This window comes from Manacus candei, unplaced genomic scaffold, assembly GCF_025592945.1.
Source record: "Manacus candei isolate 608988 ecotype Guabito, Panama unplaced genomic scaffold, ASM2559294v1 h1tg000057l, whole genome shotgun sequence".
NCBI classification, from domain to species: domain Eukaryota; kingdom Metazoa; phylum Chordata; class Aves; order Passeriformes; family Pipridae; genus Manacus; species Manacus candei.
Genome location: NW_026138105.1, coordinates 12,910,964 through 12,924,502, shown reverse-complemented (window position 1 = coordinate 12,924,502; position 13,539 = coordinate 12,910,964). Strand labels below are relative to the sequence as shown.

Genomic DNA, 13,539 nt, shown 5'->3' with positions numbered 1-13,539 from the left:
CCTCCCGCCACTCCGCACCCTCAGCGTCCCGGTGTGTCCCCTCCACTGCCCCGCATCACCCGGGACTCCTCATCGCCCAGTGCCCCACATCCCCCCATGCTCCCAGTTCCCCTCATACCCTCTCTGGTGCCCTGCATCTCCTACCCGGGGCTCAGCATCCCTCTCCGGGGGCTCCACACCCTTATGATGTCTCACGCCATACCCTGGTACCCGCCGGCGTCCCGGTGTGGCCCCCACTGCTCGGCATCCCCCTAACCCTCAGCATTCCTCCGGGGCTTGGTCCTCGGAGCCCCCCGCAGATCAGCCCCCGAGGCAGAGGAGACACCCCCCCCCCCCCGGGGAGAGAAGGGGAACGCCGGGGCCGGGCAGAGCCCTCACCCGCCCGGCCACCCCTCTGCCCACCAGTTTCCAGCAGCGCCATGCCCCGCACAGCCCCGTGCAGCACAACCCCGCGCAGCGCAGCGTGGGCAGACAAAGCCTCACAAGTTTTACACTCAGTTTTTGTTTGTTCTTTCCCTTTCCCGTCCAGAAGCGAGACATTGCAGGGCTGTGCCGGGGCCAGGGACACAGCCCGCGCCTCTCCTGCCCCAGACAAAGCATCCGGAGTCCACGTGGGGTATAATCTTCTCTGCTCGTTTGTTATTACTTCTAGATCCAGCAGAAGAGTATATACCAGTAAGGAAAGGAATATGATTATCCTGGTGTGACAGAAATGAACTTTCAAGGTCAGGAGGAAAACTTAGTTAGCCAAAGTGTGTGAAATCTGCTGGAAGCATGTGGACCAGCCCCAGGCCTGTGCAGCAGGTTCTCCCAACCCACCCCTCCATCCCTGCAGAACACAAGCATGAAAAATTTGGCAGCAAATGCAAAAAAAATTCTGCAAATGAACAGGAGGAGCTGAGAAACCCGCTCTGGATGAGCCCTTGGGAACACTGGACATCACCATTCAAACAAACATGTATTGCATAAACCTGAAGGCAATTCGCAGCTCAGGGGAGGAGGTTAAAACAAACAGACAGATTTTACTCCTGTTTCTTTTTCCAGATTTGGGAAAGGGAAACGCTTTTTCGAGCTGTGCTGTGCTCATTAGAGTTTCCAGGGCACTGTGAGGCTGGAATCAGCCCTTCCAGCATCCATGGGCTCCTCTCCCTTTCTGCGGAAACCTTCCTGCTGCTGTTGGCCTCGCTGACCTGCCATCAATCTCCTGCCGGCTGAAACGCCCTCTTTCCCTCTCTGCCCCTCAGTTATCATTTAATTCAGGAGAGGATGGCTGTGCAAACTGCTTGTGGGAAAGGCCTGGTACCAGACAAAGCAGCTCTGGCAGAGGATGAGACAAGAACCCTGATTCTTTCCCTGTCTCTGCTAAACACACCACAGAGAGATGATGTGAGTTTACTTCTTAACAATCAAGAGAATTTGTATGGCATTTCCTGGGAAACAAGGTACCTCTACAGAGGATTTTATATCCAGGCTCCTGCCAGACATTCCCAGTATCCCACACCAGGCTCTCAGCAGCTCCTGCTGAGCCAGGGCTGGCAGCAGCAGTCTCTGCCAGGTGAATACCAAAGCAGTTCCCTTGCTGCTCCCCACCAGCCCTACGGCTCTCCAGCAAGGACTAGCAATGGGACATGGCTGTGGGGGCACAGCCCCTCTGCTCCATTGCTGGAGCAGCTGCAAGGAGCTGGGCAGCATGGCCAGGGCTCATGTGAACATAGAGGGAGAGGTGGGGAGTCCCTCCCTACCCCTCGGCTTAGGTGGCATGTCCTCTGCACATCACATCCCTCCCCATGACAGAGGAACTCCCACCAGCAGCAAGGCTGGGCTGCCCAGCTTCTGCAGGAAATCATTCCAGCAGGAATCATTCCCCCATCTGGCTGGCATCTCAAATCCGTGGAGCTGGACCGACCAGCTGAAGAAGCCATTCCCTGTCACTATCACACAGTTGGGATTGGCAACACCCATTCACATCAGAAATGACTCCTCATCTTTCACACGCTTCCCAGTGACCATGCCAGCCCTTCCATGCATCACTCCCCGCTCCCAACCCTCAATCCTCCTCCTCACCAAAGGCTGCTCAGCCAATACCTTTTCTGAAGTGCACCTGGGTTATGGCACCAGGCCCAGCTTCTCTCTGTCCACCCAGTTCCCCCACTTCAAATTTCTTCCTAAAATTCTCTTGGTCAGGCAAACCAACACCACTCCCTGACTGCAGCTCTGCTTTGGCTCCCACCACCTCCCGTCTCTTGCTTTGCACCCAAGGCTTTGAGTCAGGACCTGCTCCATGTGTCACAGCAGCGTGCCTGGAGACCCTCCACAAATAAAGTGATTGAGCAAATATGTGTCATTACCTACAGCTGTTGGCAGTGCAACCTTGTCACCTCCAGATCTGTGGGTCCCATGTTCCCAGGTCTCAGTAACGGCCGAGTTCTTGTTTAGTCTTCTCACAGGTAGGGATGAGCACCAGCACCATTAAATCACCTCAGACAGTCGTGAGCCGGGGCTGGGAGCAGGAGGAACTTCTCCTTTTGCTGAAGTCAGTGGTGATGCTCCTGCTGGGTTCAGGCTTTGGGGTCCCCGTGTCGGCGCACACACAGCTCAGCGGCTCTTTCCCAGCCTGCAGTAACATCATTTTCTCTGCCTGGCATTCTTCGCTGCAAGACCCCATAGGATCATGTCCCACAGGATGTGTCCTCCTCTTCCATGAGCTTCTCCATGGCCTGAGCCCTCGCCCCAGCCCTGCACTGGCCACCTGCCTCTCCACCAGCTCCACCAGTGCTGCTCCATCACAGCTCCCAGAGACCATCCACTCCTCACCACGGCTCCCCAGAGCAGCTCTCCCATCCCCAGCACCTCTCCTGAGCCTGAGGAGAGCTGTGCCACCCAACAGGGCTCTGGTTGTTAGAAGCAAGGTCTCTCCCTGCTGTGAGAGAGCCTCATCCTGCTGCCATATGTGGGAATACAGCCCCAGCTTCCCTTACAGCTGGGCTGGCTTTTCCCATCTGGGGGAGAATTGCTGTTTACACAGAGATAGGAAGTGTTATCCCTCCTACAAGAAGTTTCTAGCCCTTCCTGTGGGCTGGCCAGGCCCACATGATACAAACCTCTAATAAAAATAAGGTTAAAAATAAGTGTCATCCGTGTAACCAGAACATCTAGAAAGTCTGCAGCTACCCGTCTGTAAACTTCAAACGCGAAGGCACACAAAGAAAAACCTTCAATGCCTCTCTAACAAAGCTGGCCACAAAATCCTCTTTTTCCTAGAAAACAGGATACGCCTGCTACAGCCTAATCTGAAGTGACGAGGGCTCCCCAAACCACTCTCCTCAGCACATATACTTTCATCGAGAGGAACATTGCTCCCGGGGGGCGGCTGCCAGCAGAGCCCCCTCCCTCCTGTGCCACCTCCGGAGCTGCTCCTGCCTGCCCGGGTCAGGGATTATGGTCCCTGCTCAGGGGCAGGGGAGCCAGCGGAGGGAGGCAGGGTTTTTGCCAGTGGTTGCAAGGCCAGGAGTGTGCCAGAGCCCAGCAGAGGAGCTCCCAGCTCCACTCCACCTCCGCACGAGAGGCTGGCAGACAGTTGGTCCTGCAGCGGTGCCTGCCTGGGAGCAAAGGGTGAAAAGTGGGATGTGGGAGAGGAAGGGGCATTAAACTGGAGGAGAAACTGAAATCCCGGTCTCAGAGGTCTCATATATCCCATGGGAACAGAACTAGCTCTTCCAAAGTTTCAGCTGGGAGGAGTCACAGCATCCCTCAGACTATGTCCAGAGACCTTCTCTGAGTGCTTCCAGCCCAAAGCAGACACTGTGGGTGGGCTCAGACCAGCCTGGTGAAAGGCCTCTAAGTTTTACCCCTGGCTCCTTCACACACTCTTACCTTTTCCAGGCCTTTCTCAGGCTGGCAAGTGCAGGCAATGCTCCCCACATCAACTGCAAGGCTGACCTGGGAGCAACCACAAAGGGCTGGGAGAGCTTGGCATAGAGAGGGGCATCAGAGAACAGGATGGGGACACCCGAGGATTTGATCTCTTGGGAACACATAATAAGCACCCTTACCCAGTTAACACTCTCCAAGTACTGAGGAAGCTTTTCATATCTGACATGTGAAATGAAGCTAAAAAGGTACATGGATCCTCTCCTCAGATAGGACAGCACCATTTTCAGACCCTATTTCCCTGCATGTGTGTCCGTGTATGTCTGTGTGTGTTCCCATTGCTGCTTTTATGCTGGTATTTATGGTGAACAAGGGCACATACCTGCAACTCCAAACTGTCCTTGGCCCGTCCTCAGCTCTGATGAGTCCATGAGAATGGCCTGGCAGGAGCACCCATGGGCTGATGGCTGTCTGCACCCCCAGAGCAGCCCTGGGGCTCTGCCTTGGACGCTGGTCACCATCCCCCATCAAGCGCACCCATAACTGTGGCCATCACTCTGCAACCTTCTCTTTTAACTGAGTAAATCTTTCTTGATTTGAGAACTAAGTAAATTCTGGCATCACAGAGCTGCCCTGCCGTACCAGGGCTCGTGACACTCACATGCCACAGTGCAGTCAGCTCATATTCCAGGAGGAGGGACCACCGAATTTCCTGATGATTGTTTGAGCAGGATGTTATGATCGTGCAATTCAACTGAGACTCCTCTTTTTCTTGGATCCTGTCACTCAACTTCCCTCAAGAATTTGGTTCGCTGCCTGAAAAATTGTTCAACAGCGTTGGCGTCACCGTCCTGCCGAACCTCCGGCGTGCTCGCACACGCACACACGCGAACACCCAGACCAGACCGTCCTTAATTAGTTCCTAAAGCATCACCCTGGGAAGACAGGGAAGTAAAGATCCATCACAGGCTGCTCCTGCACGGCTGACTCCAGGTGCAAACCGGGAGACTAAACTGTCTCTTGCCTGGTTTCGGATTTTCGGCCGCACGATACCGGGGAAAAAAAATTCTGGTGGCTATGAAAATGTGCGGTAATTAACTGCAATTACTAATTTGCACTTAGGAAAATTTTAAAGCCAGAGAGGAATTTCGTGCTCACACACACTGGCATCTTGTGGTACCTCCTCCATCCATCTCCCTGAAGGAGTTTTAGCTCAAATTAACTCGGTTTTAGAGACAAGAAGAGTTTAAGCTGACTTGGACTGTTCCTATTCACCACAGAAACGGATAAATTGTTCCAACATGAAAAACCTGCACCACGTTTTAAGGTGTCCTAAATATTTAGGGTCAAATCCTCCAAACACATCCATAGCCAATTTTTTCACCTGAAAAATCGAGGTGCACCTGGGTCTATGAAACAGAAACTCTCCCAGCTGGGCTATGAGGTAGAAGGGGAAAAAAAGGAAGCTGGATGCTATTTCCAGCCAGACCACCAGTAAATATCTCTTAACTCCTCATCATTAGTGGTACTTAGCTGCTTATCTCCTTGTTTATAAACTGCTTCTGGGATAGTCTTACAATGAAAGGGCTATAAAATTTCCTATACTCTCATTTGCAGTTGCAAGTGCCAGTTTTACCTCCACAAAGGCTTTTACACTCTGTCCTCTGCCCCGACAGCCAGGGAACACCTTCCTGATAAAATGGATCAGACGCTTTCACACTGAGAGTGGAATCCTGGGAAGATCATGCTCCTGCCCAAGGAAAGCTGTAAAATAGCAGCTTAAGGTAAGGGAGTCTCTCAGGATGGCATCAGCTCCATTGTTCGAGAAGGTGATTTTCCAACTACCCTGCCTTCCTACACGTCTCTGAGTCAAGGAGATCTCCTGCATATGGGTTATGGTGAGAATCAGGTTAAAATCTCCTGATGGAACCCTGACCCCATGGACCTCTGGGCACTTTCTGCCCGTGGGCTGGCTCATCCCAGAGCTGCTGCTTCCTTACCCAACCCCTGCCCATTCCAGGAGCCCACAGATCCCTGCCATGAGACGTGGGCTGTCTGACCACGGGCCACCCATCACCCCCCAGCCCGGGCCAGGCAGGGCAGCGGGCAGCGCTTGGGAGCAGGAGCTGGACAGGGAAGAGCACACCCAACGTTCCGTTCCCAAGTGGAATTTTCAGGGGATAAAAAGAAAACCACTCACCCTGTAAACTATGGGTTTTAAACGATTTTTTTTTTATGAGGGATTTTGTACAGTAAAAAAATCTTAACGCTCCTCAGCTGCCAGCCAGACCCCCGGCCCCGCTGGCCACCGACCCCCGGCCCCGCCGCGGGCTCTCGGGCTGCGGCTGCAGCGGCCAAGGGGGCCATCCCGAGGTGCCCCGTGGCCACCGGGTGCCCTGAGCGCGGGTCCGGGTCCGCGGCGGTGCGGAAAGTGCGGCCGCCAATGCTCAGGCTGAGGCGGCGGCGGCTCCGCCCGCCCGGCCCGGCCCGGCCCCGCCGCCGCCATGGGGCTGCTCAACTTCACCCGCGACCCGGTGCCGGAGGCGGTGAGCGGCGACATGCACAACCTCAACCAGCTCAGCGCCCAGGTGCGCCGGGCCGGGCCCTTCGGGGACGGGCGGGCGGCGGGGGCGGCCCCGGAACGCGCGGGGCGGCGGCTCCGGGGCGGCCTCAGCCGGGCAGGGCGGGCCGGCACCGGGGAGCTGGACCGGGCCGGCACCGGGGAGCTGGACCGGGCCGGCACTGCATCCCCGGAGCGCCGCCGGTACCGGGCCTGGAGGTCCCCGCGGGCCCCTCCCAGAGGTGGCCCCGTCGGGCGTGTCCCGGTGCTCGAGGCAGGGCGGGGAGCGTGGCCCCGCTCCCGGCGGGACAGCCCCGACCCAGCCGGGCGAGCCCCGCGCACGCCAGAGCTGTTTGCGGGGTGTCCATGGAACCATGGGATCCCAGAATGGTTGGGACATTCTGGAAGGTCCTTTCTAATCCCCGGAAGGGACTTTAAAGACCATCTAGTTCCTGCCGTGGGCAGGGACACTGGCGGAGCTCCTGGTGGGGGGCTCAGATCGTGGCCGGTGGGCGGGGGGGCCCTGTCGAGCACTGGGGTTTCTGGTGGGGGCCACGCAGCGTTTGGGTTGTGATCCCCACCCCACACCTCCTGCCCCAAGCCGATGCTCCCAGTCATTGGTACCGTCTGCTCCCAGATCACCGACACACCGCGTGTGCTTTTGGGGCTGAGCAACTGGTTCAGCGCGGGCTGAAGTTGTGGAAGCGCGGAAGCTTTTCCAGCCCAGCTTGCCCAGAACCGAGGATACCAGCCCAGTATCATCTCCATTACATGTCTGAGGATGAGGGCAGGGCAGGAGGAGCCACTGCAGCAGCAGCCAGCCATACCCAAAAGGTCACGGTTGGTGCTGGTGCCAGCAGAGGAGGGTGCTGGTGGTGCTCTGCCACACAGGCAGCCTCTCCAGCCCTGCCAGCTGCACCCTCAGAAAGCTGAAGGCAGCAACTAGACCCTTAACCAGTTCTCTTCCTTTCCCGAGTTAGTCTGGTTACCCCATGGGGTTTGTGAAACATGAGAGTAGATGTTCACAGCTTTTCCCACTCACAGTTTTTGGATTGCACAAGAACAGCAGCTTCCGATTAGCCACAAGTCACAAAAGCCCTGTGCAGTGCCAGCTACCAGCTGCACAGACCCTTTGAGAGGCTCTGAAAAGCATCCATGAGCAAATCCCATCCACAGGCATCACAGAATGCCAGGGACTGTGTCACCCCGTCAGCACGAGAGGTCCAGCTCTGAGACCAACGTGCTGGAGGCAGGTGGAGCTGGATCAGGGTGGTACATCACCACCTAATCTTGGTCGTGATGGGGTGGGAGGTAGTGGGTGGCTGATGCCCAGCTCTAACACTGCCCTGTTTCTTCCAGCAATTCTCAGAGCTGACTGAAGTGCTTTTCCGCTTTCTGACGGAGCCCAAGGAGGTAAGGCAAGAGCTCCGGAGGTGTGTGAGTGCAGATCTGGCCAGAAAAATGATTGTGTCACTGCTCTTTTTCTTGAACAGGTAGAAAGGTTTCTGGCTCAGCTCTCAGACTTTGCCACTATGAATAAAATCAGCTTGGGCCCCCTGAAAAACATTGTCAAAAGTATTCTTCTGGTACCCAACGGTAAGTGATGCATTTGCATATGCTGCCCTGAGGCCAAACTGTCCCATCCATTCCTGCATGCTGCTAAAGTGTGCCTCAGAACTGTGGGGGCTTGGTTTGCAAAATAACTACCTAATACAGCACTTAACACTTAAGAATCAAAACTTCCCCTGTTTGTTGACTCTTTGTATTCTTTATACCCTGCCTGCACACACATTTCACAGGCTTAACTAAACTCCCTTAAATACCTGTAAATACCTGTAAATGCAGCACAACACTGTGACAGAGCTTGGTTTAACCTGTACCTGTAAATCCCTTTGCCAGACCAGGGCAGCCTCATGTTAGCACTGAGTCTCTGCAGGAACTTCCACCCAAGTGACCCAGTACTGTAATTCCTCCAAGGACAAGTGCTGTTGGAGACAGATAAGACAGTGTACACTCATTTGGAGTGGGCTGGGGACTGGTGTAGTTCTAGGCCATGTGAAGGAGACATCTGACCTTGTAGTCTGGACTGAATGTGTCCAGCACTTTCTCATTCATAAACAGTGGGGAAGAGGTTTGGGGGGATTCCCCTGGAATACCCCAGACTCCAGCACTTTATGAGATTATTGTGATGTTGTGGCTGCCGTTTGACATGGTAATGCATCAAACACTCCAAGGCATTTTCATCCCATTGATCCTTCCTGTTATTAATAGTTCCTTGCTATTACTCTTCAGCCCTGGGTTCCCTGTAGCTTCCTTCACAGCCCTGATGCTGAGCACAACTGTTTTCTGAATTTGTTCTAAACTTGTTCTGCTACTTCAAGCCATTTTTCCCGTTCAGGCGTAGCAATAAATAATTCCCTTTCCTACAACCGTCCCGGGGGATTTAATGTGGAATCAGCATTTTCTCCCATCCCAATTCTGGCCTTGGTGCCCTCATCTCCTCGTTCCTGTTCACATGCTCTGGCTTCAATCCCAATTGTGACTTTTCCTTACCTCTGGGATGCCAGGGACAGTATCAGAACGGATCACAGCAGATAACTTTGCCTCTGTGCTACACAGCCGGAAAGCCACGTGGGGCTGGCAGTCTCCTTGAATTTATGAGATTCCTGCTCTTGGCTTCAGAGAGCAGAATCCTTGTAAAGGTCCCTGAGCTGCCTGTGCCCCAGAACAAAGGGGAAAGGCGCAGCGGGGGAAAGTGTTATATGCACACGTTCACACCCATCATCCCAAACACAGCAGGTAGGTCAAATTAGTAGCCCGCCAGCCTTAACAGTTCTCCTTTAACAAGCAAAGCGGCTACAGGAGAGAAAGCAGCAGCTTCAAAACACAACCGCTGCCGCTGTTCCCATGGATACCTGCAATGGGATCTCGCCCTCTCCCAGGCACTCCCAGAGCCCGGACTTTTAAAGCACTGGGCATCTGCAAAGATACCGGCAGGCACGACTGGGTTTCCGATCTCTGAGGAGCTGTGGTTTGCTTCAAAACACAGCCTAGGAACAGAAGCTTTCCATCGCCAGGCCCCGTCCCTGCCTCTCTTTGACTCGGTAAAGATTGGTTTGACTCAATAAAAGTGATTTTTCTTCTTTGTGTTGTTTATTCAGGTGCCCTGAAGAGGAATTTGTCTTCTGAACAAGTCAAAGCAGATTTTATTGCTCTAGGTAGGTCACCTGACTTTCACAAAATAAAAGATAATTAATATTTATCACATATAGTAATCTCGTATGGTCTCTCCCACAGGCCTCAGTGAAGAGAAAGCCAGTTATTTTGCAGAACAGGTATTCATATATTTTTGCTTGTTTCTAAGCTAACAAAATGTCGGTCTCTGAGTGGGAACTCATAAAACCCTGCTGTGCTCCTGAGACATGTTGGCACTTTGGGTATTTTCTTCAAAACCAGCTCAGGATTTTGAACTGAAGATCCTCAAAAAGCTAATAAGGAGCAGTTTGTCTGATGATTCCTCTCATTTGCTATGGCCTCTCCCTCATCAGTGTCACAGTTCCTGCACTGCTGTGTGGCTTTCATGTGATGTTTTTGTGCTTCCCATGCTTCGAGCCCCGAGGTCATGCAGTTACATGAACACATGGCTTTTTGCACAGATATTGTTACACTGAACCAGCGTTAAAACAGAACCAGTGAGTTTCCTTTACAGCAGTGCCAAGGCAGATGGAAATCCTAGTAGGACTCTAACACCTCTGAAAGCCCTCCCAACCACATTAGTTCTCCCTTCACTCTGGGTTTCTGCCATCCTCTGCCTCGGTTCTGACTCTCACTGAAATTTCAGGTACAAACAGAGGCCTCTCTGAATTGACTGCTGGTGTGTCTTTTGCTCCTGCAGTGGAAGGTGAATTCCCCCACCCTGACACGCCTGGCTGTGGGTCAGACGCTGATGATTAACCAGCTGGTAGATATGGAGTGGAAGTTTGGAGGTAATAGATCTACAGCATAAACTGAATGGGTTGGGAAACCCACCAGCAGCTCTCAGCTAAATAACTTTTTATTTCACCGTTTAACTAACAGATTATCTGCCTTCTCTTCTTTCTGACTCACAGTGACTGCTGGGAGCAGTGAGCTGGAAAAAGTGGGAAGTATCTTCTTACAGGTAAATCTCCTACATCAGAGAGTTCAGGTTGTAGTGCAGTTAAGGAACAAGCTCCAACCAGGCATGTGGGAAGCGCTGGCTGTGAAGGGAAGGAGAGGGAAGCTGGGTCTCATAGGAACAGGCTCTGTCACTGTATCTGCTTCAGTCTCCAAGTGCCTCTGCCGGCAGAGAGCAGGCACGCTGCTGTTTGTTTCTCTTCTGAAGACATGAGGTATCACAGAAGTGTGGCCCACTCTGAAAAGCTGTTCAAAAACCTCAGTCTAGCAGAGGTCAGGCTATCTTGGGGAGGGAGGGAAAATGGGATCAAGGACTTCCAGAGATCCTCCCAATGCCCAGGGAATCTGTTCCTACACTGACACTTCTTGAAAAGCCCATCAAAGATGTGTGAGCTGTGCAACAGTCTGAAACTCACAGCAGACTCCTGCTCCTGGTGCTCAGATAAAGGTCTCTGAACTAAAATACCTCTGTTTTTCCTTCCCCCAAGCTGAAGCTGGTGATTAAAAAAGGGAGCCAGCTGGAAAACGTGTATGTTGGTGAGTTGACATTCTGGACAAGAAGGAAGCACAGGAAAGCTGCATGGCAGTTCAGGGCTCTGGGTGCTGCTGGAGGTGGGGGAGTCTGGGGGCAGAACCTGGGGGGAATCACTGCAAGAGCATCACTGTGGCCACTCCTGCCTTGACCTCACCATCACTCCTGCCCCAGTTTCTCCATTGCCATGGCCACTATTGCCCTGGCCTTTCCCTGCCCCAGCCCCTCCATCATTCCTGCCCTGGCCTCTCCCTGCTGCAGGCACTCTGGAAGTGTTTAGGAACATCTGGGCATCTTCACATCTGTGCCTCAGTAGACACAGATCTGCCATGGAGCTGTGCAGAGCAGTCAGAGCAGAACAGCGGAGGAGGAAAGTAAATGATTCCCAAGTGTGGAGTGCTGTTAGGAGATCCCAGCCCAGCTAGTGTAAGGAACCAGCTGCTGGGAGTCAAGGTGGCTAATTCTACCCAGCTTAGGTGAACATGAGTTGCTCCATAGTAGCACTGGAATGGCTTTGCCAACGTTGGAAGTGCAATCTGAAATCTAAGATGTCTCTTTTTTTTTTTTTTTTTACAGAGTTAACTTTGCCCCAGTTCTACAGTTTTCTGCATGAAATGGAACGGGTCAAAACCAGCCTGGAAAGCTTCAGCTGAAACTGCACAGACCTGAGCTGACATCTGTCCAGGATGTTTAATTCCTCCTCGTGGGCCTGCAGATCTGCTCTTTCCCAGCTGACGCTCACACCCTGATAAGAGAAGACAAGCTGTGCAGTGAGCAGCAATGTCATGGCCCAGCAGGACCCATCAATCCTTCAGAACTTGAAACTGTGGCAAAGTTTCAGCTTTTTCAAAGCACCTACAAGTCCATACATCTCCTTTTTTTTATATACTATTATAAGAACTTGTGGTCAGAAATATGTGCATACTTGTACTAAAGCAGCAAAGAAATAAACCCACTCCCATCCTGCTCCATTTGTATCAGAATTTGATTTTTGTAAGAAAAAGAGAAACAGAAGTTAGAATCATTTTCAAACTTAGAGGAATTAAGCAGGGAGGACAGGGGAAGCAAGGAGAGCATCTAACGTGGAGAGTCACTTAGTGCTCCCTTCAAGCCTCTCCCTTCTCTCATATGAAGAAATGCCTTGATTAGCTCCTTCCCAATCGTGCCTCATTATGGAAAAGTATCTCAGTGGTAGATGATTTTAAATCTTAAACAACCAAACATCTGCCTCTGTGCACAGGGGGAAGACATCCCAGGGGGTGACTAGATAAATCTCGTTTGGATGTGGTGCTCTTTAATCTGCAGCTTGTGTGACATTGCACAGTCAGATCCAGCCCGTTTCCCAGTGGACATATGTCCAAACCCCATGAAGTACCATTAGCTCAAGTCTTCAGTTGTCTGAGGGTGAGGATGAGCTCTTCATCAGGAAGCAGAGGGGTGCCCAGACCCGACCTGGGGCAGTGGGTGATGTTACAATCACCAAGATTCCTCCCACATCCAGACTGCTGAGTTGTCCAGCAGCCTGAGCTGGTTGAAGCCTCCTCCCATGGCACAAGGCTGAACGAAACTCCTCTTATAGCTCCTTCCACCTCCAGGATGTCCCGAGGCACCTCTGTGTCCCTGGCACACTCAACAATTGCAGTGGAGGGAATAAACCACATCACCGGGGAAGATCCCACTAAGAGACTCACTGTTTCCAACCTCCACCTGAAGGGATTCACTGTCCTGTGGTGTCCTGCTGTGGAGTCTGCTGTGAGCCTGCAGCTGCTTCCAGTTGAACTCATCCCAAGCAGACCATTCCTGTGAGAAAAGCTTCACAAAGCTCCCTGCAACTCGCAGCTTCACCCACGGGTTTTCAGCTGCAGCAAACCCAGCATGTCCCTGCATCACATTTCCTGCGGTGCTGTGGGAGTGACGGGGACCGACAGCAGGCACAGGCTGAGCCCTGTGTTTGGGAAATGGGGAATCCTGCTGGCAAACCCGGGTATGGGATTTATTCTTTTTTCTGCATATCAGGCCGGTCACAAGCATTTTGAGCTTTGTCACGTGATTACTGTAAAAATTAAAAAAAAAAAAACAAACACCAACCCTCTGAAATAACGTTCTGCAAAATACTCCCTCTCCTTTTGGGGGGCAGGAAAAGCTATTTCAGGAAGAAGCAGTCCAAAGGGCTGCTGCTTTCTCAAGACAAAAGGAATTTTTTTCTTTTCTTTGCGTTTCTCTGCTTGCCTGTTCCCATTATTTCTCCTCGCCCTCCCAGTGCCAGGGCGGCACCGCTCAACCCTATCGGGTTACGGCGGGAGGTGGGCCCGCGGCGCTGCGCGGAGGAGATGCCAGGCTCAGTTGTGGGTCAGGAATCCGCCGTCCATCCCCCCGCGCTCCTCCCCCTGCCCGGTTGGGATTAAGCCGCTCGGGGCTGACG

At 52.9% G+C, this 13,539-nt stretch overlaps 1 protein-coding gene across 2 annotated transcripts; it reads left to right on the top strand.

The window, feature by feature from the left end:
• Positions 1–6,315: 6,315 nt before the first annotated feature.
• Positions 6,316–12,086, top strand: COMMD7 (COMM domain containing 7). 2 transcript variants are annotated; one of them, XM_051802989.1, is made up of 9 exons: positions 6,316–6,458; positions 7,790–7,843; positions 7,924–8,026; positions 9,592–9,648; positions 9,728–9,765; positions 10,326–10,416; positions 10,540–10,589; positions 11,074–11,122; positions 11,694–12,086. In XM_051802989.1, exons 1-9 carry the CDS (start codon positions 6,375–6,377, stop codon positions 11,768–11,770), a joined length of 603 nt encoding a protein of 200 aa, XP_051658949.1. In that variant the 5' UTR covers positions 6,316–6,374; the 3' UTR covers positions 11,771–12,086. The 2 variants fall into 2 exon arrangements, with proteins under 2 accessions (XP_051658949.1, XP_051658950.1); XM_051802990.1 differs by lacking the exon at positions 6,316–6,458 and adding an exon at positions 7,564–7,679.
• Positions 12,087–13,539: the final 1,453 nt, after the last annotated feature.

Coding starts and splice junctions, on each gene's coding strand:
- COMMD7 (XM_051802989.1), top strand. CDS start 6,375: ATGGGGCTGCTCAACTTCACCCGCGACCCGGTGCCGGAGGCGGTGAGC. Junction 7,844..7,923: donor TTCTGACGGAGCCCAAGGAG/GTAAGGCAAGAG, acceptor TTTCTTGAACAG/GTAGAAAGGTTTCTGGCTCA. Junction 8,027..9,591: donor TATTCTTCTGGTACCCAACG/GTAAGTGATGCA, acceptor TTGTTTATTCAG/GTGCCCTGAAGAGGAATTTG.